At 37.1% G+C, this 21,083-nt stretch overlaps 1 protein-coding gene across 11 annotated transcripts; it reads left to right on the forward strand.

Moving 5' to 3' along the window:
• The first annotated feature begins 316 nt into the window (after window positions 1–316).
• On the forward strand, window positions 317–19,017 carry LOC139795969 (coagulation factor XI-like). 11 transcript variants are annotated; one of them, XM_071743349.1, is made up of 15 exons: window positions 319–468; window positions 1,056–1,114; window positions 3,373–3,535; window positions 4,156–4,262; window positions 5,793–5,952; window positions 6,534–6,643; window positions 9,039–9,198; window positions 9,987–10,096; window positions 10,184–10,343; window positions 10,467–10,582; window positions 10,925–11,099; window positions 12,168–12,343; window positions 12,668–12,763; window positions 14,153–14,292; window positions 15,669–19,015. In XM_071743349.1, the coding sequence occupies exons 1-15, from the start codon at window positions 461–463 to the stop codon at window positions 15,822–15,824; spliced, it is 1,896 nt and encodes a 631-aa protein (XP_071599450.1). In that variant the 5' UTR covers window positions 319–460; the 3' UTR covers window positions 15,825–19,015. The 11 variants fall into 11 exon arrangements, 10 of the variants coding, with proteins under 10 accessions (XP_071599458.1, XP_071599459.1, XP_071599450.1 ...); XM_071743350.1 differs by having other exon boundaries at window positions 5,793–5,883; XR_011725778.1 differs by lacking the exon at window positions 6,534–6,643 and having other exon boundaries at window positions 317–468.
• The last annotated feature ends 2,066 nt before the right edge of the window (window positions 19,018–21,083 follow it).

Raw genomic sequence — 21,083 nt, forward strand, 5'->3', positions numbered from 1 at the left:
AAGAGTTATCATTTACTTGGGGCTGAGTCACTATCTTAGTTATTTCATGTGGATTTCCCCATCCAACCTGGCTCAGGATTTGCTTGAGATGAATCTCAATTCCCATCGATGTCGGTTCTTGTGCTTGTAGCAAATACTCTGGCTGTTCTGAATCAGGGATTTGCCTCTTATTTTAAAATGTCATTGAGAGGCAGATGTGGTGTAAAACCTGGACACTGATTTCAGTGCAGTCTGGATGATGTATTCTCTGAAACTGTGGGCAAAGGTGAGTAACAACATTGACACAAAGAGTACCCATTCAAAGTAAATATTAAAGATAAGTTAACATTGAAGGCACAGTAATGTTTAACAAAACCTGTTGGTTTGGATTGTTGTTTCTTATTTGATCTTTTGTTGTTGTTTTGTTGTTTTTTGTTTTTTCTTAGAGCATAAATCTTATCCATTCATCCAGAACTACTGTATGTTCAGGTATGTAATTATTATTTCAACTAATATTCAGTTAAAAGTTTTTATAGCAACAAGACAGTGTATACTTATCTATTTATGGATTATGCTGTAGGGTTAATTTATCTGAGTTAGGGTTAATTTATCTGAGTCTTTCACAGCTTAAGTTGTAATGTTTGGAAAAAAAAAGAAAAATGTTTAAAAATTCTAATATACCAGAAGCAATGAGTGCAAGTAATTAGTTTGCTATTATGATAATAGTATCAACTCAACTACCAGGACAGAGTCAGGCTTGATAATGACATTTTGATGGAATATTGCTCCCAGTTTAAGCAAGAATAAATATTCTGCTGTGAAATGAAGCTGAAATTCTCCAACTGTTTGTATAAAATTTATTGCTTCCTGCAACTGAAAGTAAATGAAAAACCTTTGTTGCTCTTCTATGCTACTTAATATATGCCATCAAAGCTGCCATTTGTAATTCTCAATGTCATTGAATTAGTGATATAACAGTAAAAGTGTAAATCAGTGATAAGCCTTGCATTACTTTATAAAGCTAATTATATGCCCTTTATTAAATGTATCCTGAAGAACGATTTTATGTTTTTTAGGATGATTTGGATTTATCAGACTTTTTCTTTCATTTTCTTACTTGCTTCTGTTGACAGTGGTAAGTAAATACATAATTCTTAAGATAGATACACAGAGCAGTACAGCTCTTCTAGAAGGGGAGTAACTGCAGCCTGGTCACAAGAGCTGTCATGGTTCTGCTGTGTTGCACTCCAAGTTAAGTCTGGGTATCTCAGATGGCCCTGCTGCCTGTGACCAGGGTCTTTCCAATGGGGCTTCACTGATGCTGCCCCTGCCACCTCCCCAGTGCTGTTGCCACGGCCACAACCACGCTGAGGGAGTTCTCCCTGTCTGAGGCTGCATTCAGCTGATAACTGGGAAATGCTCAGTGATGCTCAGTGCCCTGCACCCAACAGCAAGGTTAGCAGCTTTAGCAGCAGCTCACAAAAGGAGAATTTTGCAGTTGACGGTGGGTCCAGGAAGCGGGGAGATGTGCTGTGCTTCTCCTCTGACTTTCCTCTCGCCTGGATCCCTCCCAGCACAGGTCAGAGCTCTCTGAAGTTTGCAGCAGTGTGTGCTGCCTGCTGGAGCCTCGGCCCTTTCCCCAGGCAGCCTCACAGGAGGACAGCAGCTGAGCTTCAGAGCCAACACCCCTTTTTATTTTCATTTTTTTGAATACAAAAACCCCACCAACCTTCAGTCTTACTCACCCATTGTCTTTACTGATATTTAAAGTATCTGTGTACAACCTGCTTACCCTCATGCTTTAAAGAGCATTACCATAAGCATGAATAATTCCAGAACCAATTGTTTCATTGTAAATTATTTTTTAGAATGCTCTTGACATTCTGGAAAACTGGTGATTGTGTACATTTTTCAATGTCAGTCTGTGTTAATGATTTACCTTGTGCAGTTAGCAAGTCAAAAATTGCATTGCATTTCCCTGAAGTTCCCTGTGCTGATAGCTAAGACCTGACATTGGTTTATGTTCAGTGATGTATTAACTATTTTCTCAGAGGGCAATTAGATAACTCAGCTTTTTAGCAAAATCTGTTTGATTAATGAGGTATTATTTAAGGAAATTGTTTACATGGATTGAAATCTCAGCAAAACTAGAATCGTTGCACATTTTGAGGCCTAGAAAACATGCTTTTGTTAAACAACAGTATTCAGAACTGACATATTTTTATGGACATAGTTTTACAGCATAAATGAAGGTTTCTTTGGTGTTAATTTATACTAAAAGAAGGTAAATAAAATAGTAAGTATCTGATACAGCAAATTATTGCAGTATTCTTTTGACTTTAGAATTTACTTAGTATTCTAAGTAAAAGAAAATGCTTTTCTCTTAATGACAGTTATGCAAAGAAAGAAAATACCAATTTTTAAAGAAAGATCTTGAATGTATATATGTATATATAAATGTGGTTGTTCATAGCCTACAAATTTTGTATTTACAAGAAACAAATTTTTGAAAGGTATTAGCATATCTTGCACATGTCTAATAATTTCTTCCTGTTTGCTTTCTTCAGGATACATTCTATGTTTTACCCCTGTGCAGGAAACAGAATTACCTAAGTATCTCTTATAAACACATTAATTTAAAAAATTGACTTGCGGTATTTTAAAGCTGTAAAATCCAATATGATAGTTCCATTTGTTTTTATTGTAAACAGCTTTTGGTACAGTACAGTAGTTCTAGAGTAACAAGTTAAGCAGCTAAAAAAAATGTGTCCAGTTGGGCTTTCTCCTACCCTGTAAAAACAGTATTTCCTCTTTATCTTTTAGCTAAGAAAAAGCACTTTATCAGATAATATTTGCTAATTTGCTACCCCTTGAGAGGTCACCTTCAAGAGTGGGCCTGTCTGTAGAGTCAGGCCTCTTGTGTGTTTTACCAGGAGATCTTATTAGCACCTTTGTTTTGAAAGATGGGAAGACGCTGCTGTCTAGGGATGTTCACTGCAGGGCCCTGCAGCATGGGTGGGTTCTCTCAGAAGATGCTTCTAGTGCTCCTGAGGCCTGTCATGAGAGGGTCTCTCCTTTCTCTGCCATGCAAGTCGGCCCTGTGGCCCATCCTTCTGCTCAAGCTTCTGCTTCGGCTCAAGCTTCCCAGCGCCAGCATCGGGCACAAGGCAGGGATCAGGGGGAGACATGCCAGAGAGATTTGTTTCAGGTGGAGAGTAAAAGAGAGACTCTCAGTGGAACTGTGTTACTTACCTCCCTGACCCCCTTCTCCTGACAAAGGACCGTCTGAGAGGCAAGGGCAGTGACAGAGAGGTGCAGTGACTTCACCCTCTCCTAGTGAACAGTGTGCGCTCCCATCCCTAATAATTTACCTATTTTGTTACTCTGTGTCAGAATGTGTGACTCAGATCTATGAAAATACATACTTCCAAGGAGGAGACCTCACCACGGTTTTTACACCAAATGCCAATTATTGCCAGGTGGTGTGTACTTACCATCCTACCTGTCTGCTTTTCACCTATTTGCCAGTGGGGTGGACTAAAGATCCTGCAAAAAGGTAAAATGTTCATGTTTCTGTGGCTTTTGCTGGTCTCTTGTGCTAATTTTAGGAAAACTATAGGTTTTCCATGGAAAACAATGTCAAGTATCTTTAAAACTGGTGATCTAAGAGAGTATTTGTTTAAATTTTAAAGATTAATGTGGTAATGCTCAATCTTTCACACCCACATACCAGCCCTTTCAAGGAGATGGAACTGACTGTGCCCCATATTTGTTGTTGATGAGCAATGCAAACAGTTTCACATCTCCAATGGTCCCCTCCACTGTCCCCCATCATCTCTCTTTGCCATATTTTTCTTCTATATAAGAGCTTCAGGAGCCTGAGAGTTTGAGGTTCTTGTCCCTCTCTATGCACGGTGTATTTCCGTCCTCCAAACCTTGGGCTCTGCTTCTTCCTTTAGTGAGACTTCTTGGGGCTCCTATATACACTGAGTGAGCTCATCTGCCCCCAGTGCCAATGAAGCAGACACAGCTTTACCCAGCCTTTCTCCATGTTGCACTTGTTGTCTAAATTTTAATGTTTTGGGATATTGGCCAGCCTGCATTTCACCCCAGAAACAATTACAAAAGTCTGTGTTGCACTGCAAAAGCTGTGACTTGCTGCATTTTAAAACACAGGTTTTCCTGCTACTTAAAAGACAGTGATACAGAAATGCTGCCGAAAGTGGGTATGGAAGGAGCTATTTCCGGACATTCTTTAAAACAGTGTGACATCCAAATTAGTGGTAAGACACGTTTTTTTCACATGTATGCATTTAATGCTTTGTATCATGTAGCAGATGTTGGAGAATTAGCATTTCGAAAACAGGAACAGAATCAGGGAAGCAACCAAGCAGTGGTTTGTTTGTTTTTCAAACACATCTTACAAGACTTCCCACTGGTTTCACCCTTCACACCCAACTATCCACCAGCCATCACTGGTGTTCCCAGAGGAGGCAACAGGGAAAGGACACTCCTGCAGTCACTATTTTGGTGGCTACAGGCAGATAGGAGCACATGCCTTAACTGGTAGCTCCAGTTCTAAAGATTAATTAATTTACTGCTACAGTTCCACTCCCAGCTCACATGGTATGTGGTGACCCTGCTTTACAACTTTGTGGAGCAGATGCCCAGCAAAGCAGAAGGGCACTGTCACAACATGATTGCTATGTCATGTTGCTACCATCATGATTCTCTGTAAGAGTTTATCAGCAGCTCCGTTTTTAGTGTATGTTTGCTGTGCAGTGAGTCTTTGTGTCAGCATGGCTATTGAAAAAGAAGTGTGAGTTATCAGCAGACCTATTTAAAATCCTATTAAATGGGTTTTTTTAAATGTTTTAAACTCATATCGTCTGATGTCATCAAGAGATCAGCTTGAAGCATCACATGGTACTGCAGGAAAATAGAATAAGGCAAAATACATTCATTCACTTCCTGACTTTGAGGCCAAATTGTGTCTTTTGTGGATTTCTGGCTAATTCATTAATTTTATTGATACAGCACCTCAATTAGCCAGAGCTAAATGGGTCTTACTATATGCAAGTTCTCCATTGCAGATATTGACAAATAACTTGTGTTTGCTTTTGATTGCCACTTGGCTTTCAGAGCAGTCGGAGCAGGACTTTTAAATGCTCTTCCCTGCCAACATCCTTTTACATTTATATTTCTGAGTAGCTTTGTCCCAGGAAAACATTTCAGGGAGATGTTACTTTTCATGCTATATGGCACTGCCTGGTACTGGAACTACTCTAGAATTAGACTAACATCACTGAAATGAAAACCTAACCATATACATTTAAAAATCCCACCAATGACTGACTCATGTTCTGTGAAGAGACCCCACTGACCATGAGGCAAAACCTGCATCCCTCATGGGGGATAGCTTGCTCAAACCCCACAGTCACCATTCTCCCTCTGTGAAATGTAAATTAAATCTTCTGACTTGAATGGGAGGTGTCTTTTGCTTATGAGGACAGATTTTGCCTTTCAAGCCACTCTGTGAGGATGTTTTAGTATGAATCATGAGTTCTTGCTTTGATGAATATCATGGTCTCGGCTGTAGAGGTCAGAGCTCCTCCCTCATGTAGGCACAGGTACTGTCAAAGGTATTTCTGGTTTTGTTACTGGAAGTATATGTGCAGTATGATTTAACTGAATGTGGAATCTGGATTACAAGGGCTGTGTCATACAATGTCTTCTCTTTTGGGCAACTTGGGGTGTGAGGTGGGGAAAAGAATCCAAGCATGGTTTCAGAACTTGATCTCTTTTTTTCACAGCTTGCAGCCCCGATGTTCACATAGGACTGGATATGGAAGGGGAAATTTATGATGTTACTGTGGCTGACAGCTATCAACAGTGCCAGAAAAGGTGTACTAATGACAAGCATTGCCATTTTTTTACATATGCCTCAGAAACATTTCACAATGCAAGCTTTTGGTAAATACATGTTTGATATCTTTCCATGGAGAGTGGAGACTGTGCTTTAGTAGAGTAAATCTCAGAGCAGTCTAAGGTGTGAGAACTTACTCAGTGAAATAATTTTTCCCTGACTTGTCATCCTTTCAATGTTTATTCAAACTTAGAGATAGAAAAATGTCTTTAGTAAATTAGTTTTCATTTTTCCATCAGTGAGAAAGATAAACTTGATTATCATAGCACTGAAAAAGATTAAAATACTCTGAAGATATTGAAATGCAAATTATACTGGCAGGTGGGCAACATTACTGTTTTGTTGAATCTTGCTCTGCTTATTGCTCCTAAAGTAGCACCATCAGAGCAGTTAGAGAAATTCTTTCATTTTTATCAGGCCTATTTTTGAGCCATTAATCTGCTCAATTTTACAAGTTAAGCAACGTCCTGACAGTTCTATTCCTCATTTAAAGATTTTTCTGGAGATTGGAGATTGCTCTGGCTCATGGCCAGAACATGCACCATGGTAGGAATTATTGGGCCAGGATGGTGTAGACCAAAGAAGATGGCCTGTTGTCTTACCACTTTCTTTATTCTCTGTCACTCAGTAAAAAATGCTTCTTGAAACATACCAGTGTAGGAACTCCAACCAGCATAAGGGTCCTTGATGGGGTTGTGTCTGGATTCTCTTTAAAGCCATGCCAGCTTTCTGAAATAGGTAACTATTTAAAATCTCTGATTCAGCTTAGTTTTAAGAGTTATGGATGATGAGGTGCAGTCTATCCATGACATATAAAAGTTTCATTATGTAAAATAATTCTAACATAAACTTATCCTTGAAAATATTGTTAGTACTCTCAGGCACAAAGGAGGTTCAGATATTTTTAATTTTTCCATTTTATCTTTTGTCTCACAAAAAGATTTGCCCTCTTTGAAGATCTAAAGAATTCTTTCATAAGGTTAGCTTGATGAAATTGAATTCTATCTTTATAGTGTGGATACAAAAATTAAAGATAAAAGCTGATCAAAGTCAAAGATCAGGAGGAATATAAAGCTTTCTAACTTCTGTTTGTATACTGTATAAGCACTTAGAAATTTTTAATGAAGACCTGCAGCCTTCTAATACAACTAGCTAAGAGGAAGGGATGTATTCTGTTTTGTGGATGATTTGTGTTGAAAGCAGTGTTTGTGCTTCTTTTTGCAGTCATTACTCAGGCAAACCTCTCAAGAGTGCAAGATCAAACACTTTGTATTATACCTTCTTATTCCCAATTGAAACATCTTTGATTCGTTTTCTTTTCTCTGTAGGATTTTTTTTCCTTTTTTAAATCTACCACACTCATTCAGTGTTTTCCCTTCTTAGTAGTGGTGGTGTTCTTGTGCTTCCATATAGCCCTATTTTAGCTCACAGATACTCTAGTATCCCCATTGATATCACATTCTGTAGAGATTCTGCATTTTTTTTTTTTTCTGTATCAATATGTTTTCTTCAGCCTCTGGTAGTCCTACTGAAGGAATAAGCTTTGGAAGCTATTGAAAAAGGACTTTTGTTCAGATCTTAACGATAAAGTCACTTAAAGAATAATGAAGTGTAAATAAAAATAGGAAAAGGAAGAAAAATTTTCTACAGAGAATAAACCAATTTAGCTGTTCCCTCACAATGTGTATGAAAAAGAATGGAGGGAGGATTATTTTTTTCCAATCCCCTGCACTAAGATTTACTAGACAGACAGATATTCGTGGTCAAAATGAAATCACAGTATTCAGAAGGGTCCTTGCTTCCACATCTTGAGAAGAATCAGGGCACTGTACCATATGTATAAACTATACATCTTTTAATTAAAAAAAATTGTAAAAAGCCATTTGAGATTTTATCAGACATTTACACTTTATGACATGATGACACACATGGCAGTACAGACCCATCACAAATCAAACCAGAATTTCTGAAACAACTTGGATGTCACCCTTGTTCCCTGTCTTGCCTTGCTTTCTGTGTCTTGTGAGAAAGGGAAGAGGAGAGAAAAGAAATAAATCATGGGATCAGAAAAGCCTAGACAGTACTATTGGATCAAGAGGTCATCTGAGAGGGTTATCTGTCCTAATCCAAGACAGATCAATTATACCTGTCCAGACAGAGATTTGCCAAATGTAGTCATTAAAAGTCAGTACCCCCTTCTGCCTTGTTGTGTTGTGAACATATGAAATGTGTTTATTGGAGTATTTGTTCTAGGTTTTCTATGACTGTATTTAGATACAGTGTAATCCTACATTGTATATGTTCCAGTGTAATACTTTAAAAAATAGAGGCATTCCCTGTCAAAGTTTTTGAAATCACTGCAACCCTCTGTGGACACCAAAAGCAAGACTGAACCAAGAAACTGAGATTACTTCAGTTAGAGTCTAAGACCACTGAAAACACCAATATTAACAGACTTTTCCATTTCCTGTTCTACTCCTGTTCCTCTCCCCTCTGCTTAGTAATGCTAATACTGTTGAGCATCTAACTGCAGGCCTTTTTCAAGAAGAAGAGGGGAAAAAGAAAGATAGCATGTTAGCCTTTCTTGTGTCCTTTGCCATTAACTTTCTTTGTCCCATTAGGAAAACCTGAACTCCTTTCTTAATACCAATTGAATGCTATTGCATATTTTTCTTTCAATAATTTGTCCCTTCCTATTTGGCCTTTTATTTTGTGCTTTGCCTTTCTGAGTTTGACTTTATGCACACGTGCTATTACATATCCATACCAATATGTCTGTATTCCTGCCTTTTGCCTAGATTAATATTATTTATTCCTAACATTGAATTTGTACACTGATCTCCACTGTTACTAATTTAAAGCCTTCCATTCTGGATTAGCAAGTCTGTGTTCTAACATGTCACTTCTTTATACAAAATTCTACCTGCTCTTTAATCCCCTCCATGAACTAGCACACTTAGAAATGTTCTTGCAACATATTTTTTTATTTATATGTGTTGTAATATTTCCAGCCTATCTGTCACAAAGAAGAAAAATAGGAATAAGAATAAAAATTATTCGCCTTTAAACTTTAACATTATGATGAAATAATAAAATCTTCAGAATGTTTATATTTTTTTCTTATTTTATACAGATTGTCAAATGGACATTTTTGAAGATCAAGAATTTTCAGGAACAAATATTACAAGTTTTTTCACTCCCGATATCTCTGCCTGCCAAACTATTTGTACATATTTTCCAAAGTGCTTGTTCTTTACATTCTTTACCAAGGAATGGCAAATAGAATCCCAAAGGTAACTATGACACTAATTCTTTACGTAGTCTTTTTTATTTCTAAAGACCACAGTTTTTTTTTAACCACTATTTTCTTACACTATGTCTATTTTTGTTAAAAGGCTATTTTCAGTAAAGCAGAACTTTTTATGGTTTGAATGCCTAAGTCTAGAATTTCCTGTGAGCATTTCATCTGTTCTCCAGTGAAATCAGGCATTTTGTCTTGCAGCTGTATATCTGCTGTCAAGCTGAAAAGAATTGTAGACATCAAAGAGTGAGTGAGCCTCCAGATTGCTTTAAAGACCTAAAGCTGAATTTCATTATGTTATTAAGTGTAATTGGTTTTCCTAGCAGTATTAAGTTATTTACTTGAAAAGATTTTCCATTAAGTTAACAGGTTTAAAAATGTTTCTATTGAGTTTCTTTCCTTCAGACTTGGTAGTAAGAGAATCATTAAAAATCTGCATTCCACACAGAACAGAAGAATAAAGTTTCAAGAGAATTTCAGGGAGAAGCAAAGATGAGATGATCTGTATTATCTGAAGTAACCACTTCTAAATATACCTAAATAGTGTACAACCTTTAGTAGTATAGCCACATGTCATTTCACAAAACTACAAATTTACTAGTGAATTCAGTGTGAACTAATGAACTTAGTGAACGTGTTTTCACATGAAATACTTTAACAGGTTGAGACCTGGGAGAGAAAACACATTTAAGGAAGAACCTTTCCTTACCACTACCTAAACAATCTATTTTAGGATGTGAGAACAGATATAGTTATTGTAAAAAAAAAATTTAATTTTAGAAATCTTTGCCTTTTGAAGACATCAACAAGTGGGATACCAGAGGCACTTGTATCACAAGAAAATGCTGTATCAGGCTTTGGTCTCCTAAACTGCAGAAGATCCTTTCCGGGTAAACAATAATTACAATTAAAATGCTAATTTTGAATAAATCAAATTAATAGACTTCCTGACCCTTGGAATGCACTCGTTTTTACAGCCTGCAATTCTCGCATTTATGTGCATATGGATTTTTTGGGACACGAACTCAATGCCACTTACACTAAAGGACATAGGGCCTGTCAGCAGCTTTGCACAGACATGATCCGCTGCCAATTTTTTACCTACTTTCCACTCCAGGATTCATGCAATGAGGAAAGGTGAGACATATTTTCTAAAATGTTCAAATTACTGCCTTGGTGAAGGAGTACTTTGTGTTCTGCATTAAAAAAAAAAAAAAAAAAAAAAAAGTACAAACAAAATTTGTATAAATTTATTGCCAGAAAGTGTGAGTGCCACCTAAGAATGTCTTCAAATGGATCTCCAGTGAAAATAGTACACGGTCCAGGAAGAATCTCTGGATACTCACTAAGACTATGTAAAAAAAAAGCCAGTACTGGTAAGTAAAACCTCTTTCATGTAAAAAAGTGCTTAAGTGACTTCAGTACAGTTTTTCTTTATTATTATTTGGTCGTATTGCATTGGTTGCCCTGTCACAATGGGTCACCTTGTGAAGTTAAAGAATGTTCTGACAAAGTGAAGGCAGCCAGGTCTGCAAGTTGTAAACACCAACAATAGCATAAACTTCATTATCATATACCATAAAAGGTTTGTAATGTATCTGGTATCACCTTCTTTGAAATAGGTAAGTCCCTATTCAGTGCTCAGCAGTAGTGTCATCTTCATTTTTCACTGGTGAGTGCAAATTATGTTTAAGTACAGTTTTAAATTATTTCTGCAGTGTGCATGCAGCGTTCTGCAGGAACTATTAGAATTATTGGAGGGACAGATTCCTCCCCTGGGGAATGGCCCTGGCAGGTCAGCTTGCATGTGAAGCTGTCTCGCCGGAGACACCTCTGCGGGGGCTCTATCATCAGCAGCCTCTGGATTCTTACAGCTGCTCACTGTGTCATCAGGTGAGGCCTGAATGTACGGGTACAAATAAAACCAAAATTTTATCCAGTGTGTGAGGGAAGTCGAGATTCACCTTTCAAAAAAATAAAAATGAGGACTAGAACAAAAGAAGCTCTTTTATGTAACCAAAGGTAAACTTCTAAGGTAGACTTCTCATATCCTTAATGTAACTGGAACTCCGTACACAGTAACACAGGATTGTACTACTGATGTACTACATACATCTAGAAGACTGAATTATAAAGCAGATACCAAGATACATGACATTCTCAGGCAATATAAGCTTTTTCTTACTGTAATACTGCACCTTCTATCAAGGAAAATCTGTTTCAAAAAAACTTCAAAGAATGTATCTCAGAGGTTTTTCTGTCAAACTTGAATTTAATAAGACTAGTTGGTATTTATTAATTAATATAGAAATTATTCAAATATATTTGCAAAGTTTAATTAAGACAAGCTTTGTATCTTCTCTATTGCATGTGCCAAAACTTCTATGTTGTGATCATGGTAGAATATCACAGTGAAATATTCTGTAAGCTTACTCAAGGTGAAGTTGAAATAACAAAGGTTAACTGGAATTTTTCATATAGGCCCATGATATTACGTGCTCTAATCAGTATGACACATGGCTAGTGTCATTTCCCTAGCAAATAAGTGTCAGAATAGGCTCTACTTGAGCTTATATTCCCAACCCTATTTTAATTAGTAGAAAAGATGTTGTGTTGGAATGGATGGAAAGAAATGGATGGAAAAAAAAAATAAAAGAGAGAGAGAAAGGGTAAGAGGGCAGAAGGTAGAGGAGGATGAAGAAGGTAGAAAGTCTGATCTGAAGTTTAGGAAAGAGAAAACTGACATAGGGATGAAAATATGAATAGGGAGAGGAATAGGTAGAAGAAGACATGAAGGAAACAGACAAATCGAACCTTTTTTTTTTTAGTTTTGAGAGTGTAAAACTGAAAAAAATTGAAAGAAGGATGTTAGTGCTGTTCACTGTGCACTCAGTCTTTACACAACTTCTAAATCAGTGCATATCTTTTGCCACAGATTTATTGTTTTTCTTTTTCCCTCAGCCTTGAGAATCCCAACATTTGGCGTGTTTATGCTGGTATTTTAAAACAATCAGAAATAAATGAGGATACGCCCTTCTTCAAGGTGGAAGAGATTATTGTTCACCCTCAGTATAAATATGCACAGACTGGATATGACATTGCTTTATTGAAACTTGATAAGCCTATGAATTTCACTGGTATGTGGTGTATTTCAGAGGAAATCTGAGAATGTTCAGGGTGACACAGGGGTGGCATCAGTATAGCAGTGCATGACACCTGGGCTGGCTTCCTTTAATGTGCAGTTACTGGGGTTTGAGGTGGATCTTATTTTGAGGTAAATCTTATTTAGAGGAGAATCTTTGAAAAGAAACTGGGTGGCTTTAATGTGACTGGAGTGATATATAGTGCAAGGAACACAGAATAACATGGAGGCTATCATGAGGGGGTCACATATGTGCCCACAAAACCTCAATGTTGCAATTGTCTCTGCTGGTCAGACTAATATTTTAATCATATTTTAGATCTTCAACTACCTATTTGCCTGCCATCAAAAGAAGACACTAATGTACTTTATAATGACTGCTGGATAACTGGATGGGGTTACAGAAAAGAAAAAGGTACACTAAAATATTCAAACAGAGAGTTCTTGAATTTGCAAAATTCATGTAGTTAAAATATCCCAATATCTCCCAACATTATCCCAAAATAAAATAATAAATAAAATAAAACATAAAATAAAATAAAGAAAAAAAAGACCCCCCTTTTCTTTTTAAAAGAAAATTCCACTATGCTTTTGTCTACAATATTGCTATCTGGTCAGCACTGTAATGTAATGTAATCCCTAACTTCTAGTAAGACATCATAAAACATATAAGGAAGATGTAATAACCCCATGCTCTGAGACAAAATTTAGATATTCTAAATTGCTTGATACAATAATTTGAAATCTGTAAGAATGCAATCTTAAAAATATCCTGTACAGCAATCAAATTTTTTTCTTAAAGTATTTCTGGACAGATTCTAGCTTAGTCTGTTTGCAAAAAACAGTACATATCCTCCTTTTCATGCTCTCAGCTGAAAAAAGACAACTGGCCTAACACTCAGCTGTGAAGTTTTGAATTATAGTATGCACAGAACCCAGGTTTTGGGGTTTTTTTATGTGGTTGTATTCATATGACTTTAGAAACTGGAGACTGAAGTATGTTGCTTTTATGATTCTGAAGACTGATCATAAAAAATGCCACTGGCTTTTGTGTTTTGATAGCAGGTGGGATTTAAACTCCTCTGATTTGCATGGATGTAGACCAAATACTTGTAAATTATCAAAGTCTGTTTTTACATGCATTTATTTATTTATATTTTTATGTGTAGTATTTTTTTGTGTGTGCATATATATATATATATACATACACACGCACCTAATATAAACAGCATTTTTTTCCTTCATACACCTTCAATTTTCAGGTTAGAGTTCAATGTGAAATCTAAAAAATTTAGGCATATTGGACTGATTTCTTCTGTTGATTTCCACTAAAAGGATGCTCTCAAATACTCTTATTTACCTTATGTGCAAATCTCTCCACCCTGTAAACTTCTAGGGCATGAAGCAGCACAGATTTGGCAGCTGGGAGGTTCCAAATCTATTGTAACACATGACTGAGAAATACTTGTTAATAACCCAAAGCAACATTCTTAATGGGCATTCATGTTCCACAGGTCATTGTACTAACAGCTGTACTACAAGTATTCATTGCAAATTACAAGGGAGTTTTGAAGCTGGACCAGTCATGAGACCTAGAATGGCATCATAAAAACATTCAAAATAGCAGACAATTCAGATTGCTTACTAATACAAAAAAAGAAAAAGCAGTGTCATGAACATTTAAAATCACTCCAAAAGCAGTGGCCTCATTGTCATATTACTGTATGGGCATTTCTAGAAACTAATTTAAACTTTTATTTACCTATAAGCAAACATTTCTCTGTTCATACCACCTATTACATAGGTCGTGTAGAAGACATTCTTCAGAAGGCTACTGTTCCCCTCATGTCAAAGGAAGAATGCCAGGCAAGGTACCGGAAGCACAGAATAGGTGACAAAGTGATCTGTGCTGGATACGATGAAGGTGGAAGGGATGCTTGTAAGGTAATGAAAAGAACTAGGAGATAGCCATATGCTCCAAACATTCATTCAAACGTGTAACTGAATTCTGTATTTCTAAATTGAAGTTAGAAAAATATGGTTATTAATAGAACAGTTGATTAACTTGTCACTTTTGTGTGTCAAAAGCACTGTAAACCAAGGTATATACAAAGTATTTCTTATTATGTGACACTGAAATCTTTAGGGATAGGCTCCCTGGATAAGAAACTCAGAGTGTGTGTGTATATAAACATAGCATATATTTTGGGAATAAATCAGTATTCCTTCAGAGTATCAGAAATCCAAAGACAGCAAGTATAGCATCTCAAAGTATTTCTCAAAAAAACCCATATATTCTATGTGATGATTTTATTTCTTGACATGAAATACAGTATGTGTAAGCTTATTTTAGAGTATACACTGGGTACAAACCAGAAGGGGCACTGCTAACAATACTAATAAAATGCAAGGGGAATGGAAGGCAAACAGGTGAGCAGACTGGGTTGTTCATTGTTAAGAGCTGAAAATGTCACAACAGTGAGACAAATTATCTGTTTTTGTGTAAACTCATACACTTTCATTAATTTACATATTTGAAGTTAATTTATGCAAGAAGAAAATACTATGATTAATAAGATTGAATTTTCTATAACATACAGTATTTTCACTTTAAGCACTTACCAGTTACAATTTTTATGTTAAAAAAATTTCTGTTACTATGATCACTATTGAGTAATAAGGAAGAAAAATACTTGGAGCTGGGAAGTAATTTTTCCTCTATGCAAATTAAGCTTTCTTTATCTGATACAGTGTACCAGAACATAAAGATGCCATTTTATAAAAAATAACACATTTACTGTTGTCTCAGCTACTCATAACAGATACAGTAAGGAATCTTATGTTCAGAAAGATCATTTAGGAACAGGAAAATAAAACAGAAAGGTGTTTTATCCTGAGGGTGATGGGGTCACTGAAACATGATAGGCCACGTTGATAATTGAGGTTTGCATGCTAAAAGCAAGATCATCAGAGAAAAAATTGGCAAATTTACTGTTTTTCTCACTTGCACATGTAGCCTTCACTGAGTTTTAAACCAGTGAATGTAGACCAATTGAAAAAAACTCCCCAAAACAGTAGTTCTGAGCTTTCATGATAAGTGGAAATCATTTTCAATGACTGTAAAATATTTACAAGTCAATTTCCTTGAAATCCAGAAAATTTTCTTCACTACTCTCTTAATTACCCTTAGGTGAAAGTTATTTAAGTCTAGGGAGTTATGCTGGCATTAATGCTGAATAATGCTGGGTTTAATCCAGGCACTTTTTTTACTGATGTGGGCTCTTCATTGCATGCTCTGTCTTTTTTCTCCTGTGACCCAGGGAGATTCAGGAGGGCCGCTGTCATGCAAGCACGAGGAGGTGTGGTACCTGGTGGGCATCACCAGCTGGGGTGAAGGGTGCGCTCGCCCTGGGCAGCCAGGTGTCTACACAAAAGTTGCTGAATACTCAGACTGGATTCTAGAAAAAACTACCTAGCATGAGAGTAACCTGCTGTCTCAAAGTGACGTCGTGAAATAATAACCCTAGGAGCAATGGGATGAAGTGTAGTAGCACTTTTTAAATGCTGTTTCTGTTAGCCTGAGATGCAAAAAGACTTGATTAAAAAAAAAAACAGTAGAAAAGCAGGAATGAGTGACATTTGCTATTACTAAATAAAAAGCCATAACACAAATAAATCCCGTGGTCACTGATTTGGCAGAGAAAAAAAAAATGTCTGAACCATTGACTTCTTCTGTTCTTGCTAGCATAAAATGCAAATGGATGATGCTGGAGGGTGTGTGTGGACCTGGGAGTTGGGAACTTATTCTGACTTCTGAGGTTTGGGCACAGCAATGAAGAGTTCTTTCCCTTGTCCCCATTTGGTTGAAATGGGCCAACCAGTTAGAAACTTACTGAGGGGCTTGGGTAAGGGAAGCTTAGGAAGGGAGAAGCCTAGACAGTTGTATAAAGCTTGTTTCCTCAGGGAATTAGCTGAAAAAGTATTGGTACTGAACTAAAGAACAAAACCAGAGGCCTCAGCAGGTTTTTTGGTAACAATTTTCCAAGTATGGTAACAGCGCTGTCTTTCACTGACATTATTCTAATTTTAGTGGAAAGTTTTGTGAGGGACTGATAATGTGGGTCTAATTCCCTTGAAGCTGACTATCCAAAAAGTCAATAAAAGATTAATCCCTTTAGATAAATTTATGTCATTGATTTTTAATACAATATATTTTTATTTTCCAGATCCCTAACCCTCTTGATTAAGGGAACCGCTTTCTTCTTTTCCTTTACCTCCTTTTTTTCTTTCCTCCTTATTTTGTGTCAGGTAGCAAATGCACTTCATGGCCAAAATTAACAGTAATGTGAGAAGCAGAACTAAAAGCTTTATTGCTTTCCCATAGTAAGAGGGAGCATTTCACACTGACTGAGAAAGAAAGGTGCAGGACTTAGCATTGTCTTTGCCAAACTTCATCAGTTTTTTTCCAATCATCAAAGTTACCTTAATTGCTGGAATGTGTTCTGGAGGGCTACTCAAAACTGCCACACACACATTGTATGTTGTGGAGGTGAACAGCAGGACTGGCTTTACAAGTAAATAAGGTCATAGTGTTAGAAATGAAATGCCAAATTCTGGGAGAAAACAATCAAGCTGCTAAAAATTACTTCTGCATTAAGTTTTTTTATGCTTTATTTGTAAATAACACAGTGGAAAAATAAAGTTCCACAACTAAAAGCTTACAGACAGTTGTATCTCTGGGTAAGTGTCCAAAGAGCTTTTCAAGGTGTGCAGCGTTAAATGACTGTAGCCAACACACCTGAAATTCCAAATCTGTATTCAAAGGCAGAGTAGTTTGGTTTTGTCTGTTTTTAAAGAATCAAAATGCAAAGCAGATATGAAAATGGTTCAAATGTAGCAGGAGGAGAGTGGGAATGGTGCTGCTGCAGGCACATCTTAGGAAAGAAGTGTGCTGCCTTCCACAGTGGGCTCCCAGGAATGTGATTTGTCAACACTGGTGGTGCACAGTGCAGTCTCCTGCTTTGGGAGTCCCCCACGCAGGCTCCTCAGGGAGCCACCAGGTGACATCTGGCATGTGGTGAGGGGGTTGGATCAAGGAGGAGAGGGAAAGCACATCACTGTACTGGGAATGAATATCACTCTACTGGGATTTTTTGCCAACACTGCAGAAGAGAATAGGAGATAAAGGTGGGGGCTGATGTCTTTTTCATGCTCTGCTCTACAAACGCTCTAAATATCAGCACATCTCAGACATGGTGTCAAGAACCGAGAGACTTAAGTAAGGGACTGAGAAAGAGTAGGAAAAAATAGAAAATGAAAAAAACCAAAAAGTTTCCTGGCATTCAAATGTGGTTCATGTCCTCATGGGGAAAGAATGAAGACAGCTGGAAAAGAGCTGCTGAAGAAACAAAGGAATTGCTTCAGCATGAAAACAGAGACTGGAACTCTCTAAAGAAGGATCATCTTGAGACCACCCAAAATAACTCTCTGTCTATACACCAGCTGTGTATTTGCTAAAGAGCATACACAATGTCAAACTGATAACCTTTTAATGCTTTCTTATAACTGCTGTCATCAGCTTCTTTCCTAAATGCAAGCAAAATGCATATGCTTTTTGTTTTGTGGCATTGCCTTTTATTACTTTTTTCTTTGGTTTTTTTTTTTTTTTTTTTTTTTTTTTTTTTTTTTTTTTGTTGTTGTTGTTGTTGTTGTTGTTGTTGTTGTTGTTGTTGTTGTGTTGTGTTGTGTTTTGTTTTGTTTTCTGATACAGCTCTCCAGGTTGTGGCTACTAGAGTAATGAAGAAGAATGGGGAATGGCACCTCAGGAGTGCTCTGTAGACCTCAGGTTTTGAATCAAAACCTACATGTTTTGATTCTTGAGGTGTGACCAGTATGCCAAAGGAAACTTAGCTGATCCTGTGGAAAGGATAAGGTATCTCAGTGACTGAATAAATCCTTCATGAGCAGCTGTTGACCTGATAAAATATCTTACTCCAATATATTTTCCCTTGTCTGTGCATACATAACAAATTCCTGATAGCTAAAGGCAAATAACAGGAATAAATATTATGTGAAGAATGTAGGAGTTCCTAGTAGTGTTACAAATTATTTATAACTTCATTTAAGAATAATGAATGTGAGGGATTGTCTGCCCTTTCTGTGGCTATATACACCAGCATAACATGTACTTCATTGAAACTTCTGGACCTATAGATAGAAACTAAGAATTATGTTGCATAGACTTTCTGGTATTAATAGGTATCTTGCACTAAATGAGAAGCAGTTTATGACCTTTATTTATTCTCCCTTCTTCACTGCCTCCTTGGAGCAAAATAATTTTTAGAACTCAATAACCACAAATCCTATCTCCATCTTGTTAAAGAAAGGCCTGGCCTTAAACTTTGAATCTGCCTCTGTTTATGAAGGTACAGAGCTCAAACATCAGTGCTGCAGTTGTTATTTTGATTAATGGCAGTGTCTCTGGTGTTGTTGTATATTCAGCTCTTTAGTTACACTGAAAATCACTAAAGCTTATAAACTTTCTAACAGTATATATATTCAGAAATCTCGCAAGGAGCAAGCACCACAGTTGATGTATTAAATGGCAGCATTAGTCTGAACTGAGTTTTTGTACAAATAAGGCTCCTGATCACAGAAATTTACAGTCCTATTCAGACACAGATGAAACACTCTATCTGCAGTGAAAGCCTTGAGAGCAATTAGTTCCTCATAAAGTCAGGCATGCTGCGATGCTTCTCAAATGGACTCTTTAACTTGTAATACCATTCTCTGTAGTTATTTTAATAGAATTGTAAACCAAACAAAACCAGCTCCCTATTAAACTGATGATGCAGTGTGTTTCCTACCACTGCTGATGCTTTGCCTCATGCCTGAAGCTAAATTATGTCTTCTTGGAAGTGACCTGAGCTGGGAACAAGAAAACATGAAGCCTCTTATTTCTTCAGTCTGGGAGAATTAAAAATTCTTACAGTGAAGATGTACAGATACCATCAAGGCTGCCCATTTCCTCTGCTTTCCCAGCACAGGGTGAGAGAACAATTTGGTGTGAGTTTTCAGTATGTTTTACTTGTACTCTGAAAAATTATTTTTTCTGCTATGATGAAAAATGCATCTGATGCTGAAAAACAAGGAACTGGACAGAATGAAAATAATTAATGGGTGTGATCTTTATAGTAGGAGAACTCACTCGGTTAAATTAAACTGTGGATTCTTATTCCCTTCCTAATTTCCAGAATGTAGGGAGGATTCTTTGGGAAATTACTGCTAGTTCATTGTGTTTATGAAATATCTGCATTATAATATATTAGAAATGTGTTTCCACTTCAAATAGGGGGCAAAATTAATTTTTCTCTTTGAAAAATAATAGCAGATATGAAATTTTACATATTTATAGTCAAGCATTTTCTGGAATAGTATATGAATTGGTTTTTTTCTGTAGTTTTTGTGCTGTTAATCAAGTTATAGATACATATAGATGTATTAGAGTTACTGTGGAATATATGTATGTTACAAGATTATTTTTTCATGAGAGTTATGCAGCAGAGATATAAAACTGCTGGCTTGCATCTTCTTATTTTTTCTTCACTTTCACAGGATATTAGAAAAGCGATCTGGAGAAAGTCTTTAGAGATCAAGTAGTACACCATCCTGCTCTCACACACAACCAAGAACCCCCATATCATTCATGACTGGAGTTTCTCTAGCCTCCAGCAACAGAGGTTCTACAGTCACCTTGGACAAGCTATTCCAGCACTCAGTGATCTTTACCACTAAGCTTTTCCTTTTCACTGACTTAAATAACCTTTTCTGCAGTTAAATTCTGCCACTACTTCTGCTACGTGCCAAGGAAATGGAAAATAGAGAGGTTAGGGGTTTGTTGTTGCGTTTTTTAATTTCCTATAGTATATTTGATACTCTCTTCATATCACACAGTGTGATGTTAGCAAATGTTGAGTCATTTCCTACATTTTTGTAGCTGGTTTGTCTGTAAAGACCAGAAATGGGGGGTAACAACACTGGAGGAAGAGGGCTATGTGCACAGGGCATGTGGGAGGACATTAAGATGAGCTGATAGGAACTAAACTTGAATTGGAGTTATTATGAAGAGCTGGAACAAACAAAACAAGGAGTGCAAGATGAAGAAAGACCAGTCCAGATGGTAAGTGCTCATCTAGGCACCTGGAACTGAAAACACAATGGACCACCCAGGCATTCCTTCCAGGTCCGTGAAACTGTACTCTGGAACCTGAAGATTAATGAACAGTGCAGAACATACAGTGCAGCAATGGGCTGATCAGCTCTTGGTGTGCTAGAAAGTTGCAGAGTCAGCTGAAGTGCAGTGCTGCCCTAACATGACTGTGCTGTACCCAGGCAATGCATATGTGTAATGGCTCAAATTGTGTCCATACTTCTATACCTTTCTCCACTGATCTTCCCATCTGATAGGTTTTGCCTCCTGGTTCTCTCTTTACTCATTTTTGCTCCCAAAGGCCTCATTCTGGGAAGTGAAAATGGTCCGATTTTAATTGTTATAGGACACTTAGAGAAATCACTATTCTGGGGTGTTGATGGATGATGTGCCTTCCCTAAGGTTTATTGCACTGCGTATCCCAGTACAGCATCACTTTTTCAATCATTCCTGTTGTCTGAGTGCTGCTTATGGAAAGGTGTTTCTTATGGAAACATCACGTGTAGCATGCTTGAGGCTTTTGTGT

This window comes from Heliangelus exortis, chromosome 4 (genome assembly GCF_036169615.1).
Source record: "Heliangelus exortis chromosome 4, bHelExo1.hap1, whole genome shotgun sequence".
NCBI lineage: Eukaryota > Metazoa > Chordata > Aves > Apodiformes > Trochilidae > Heliangelus > Heliangelus exortis.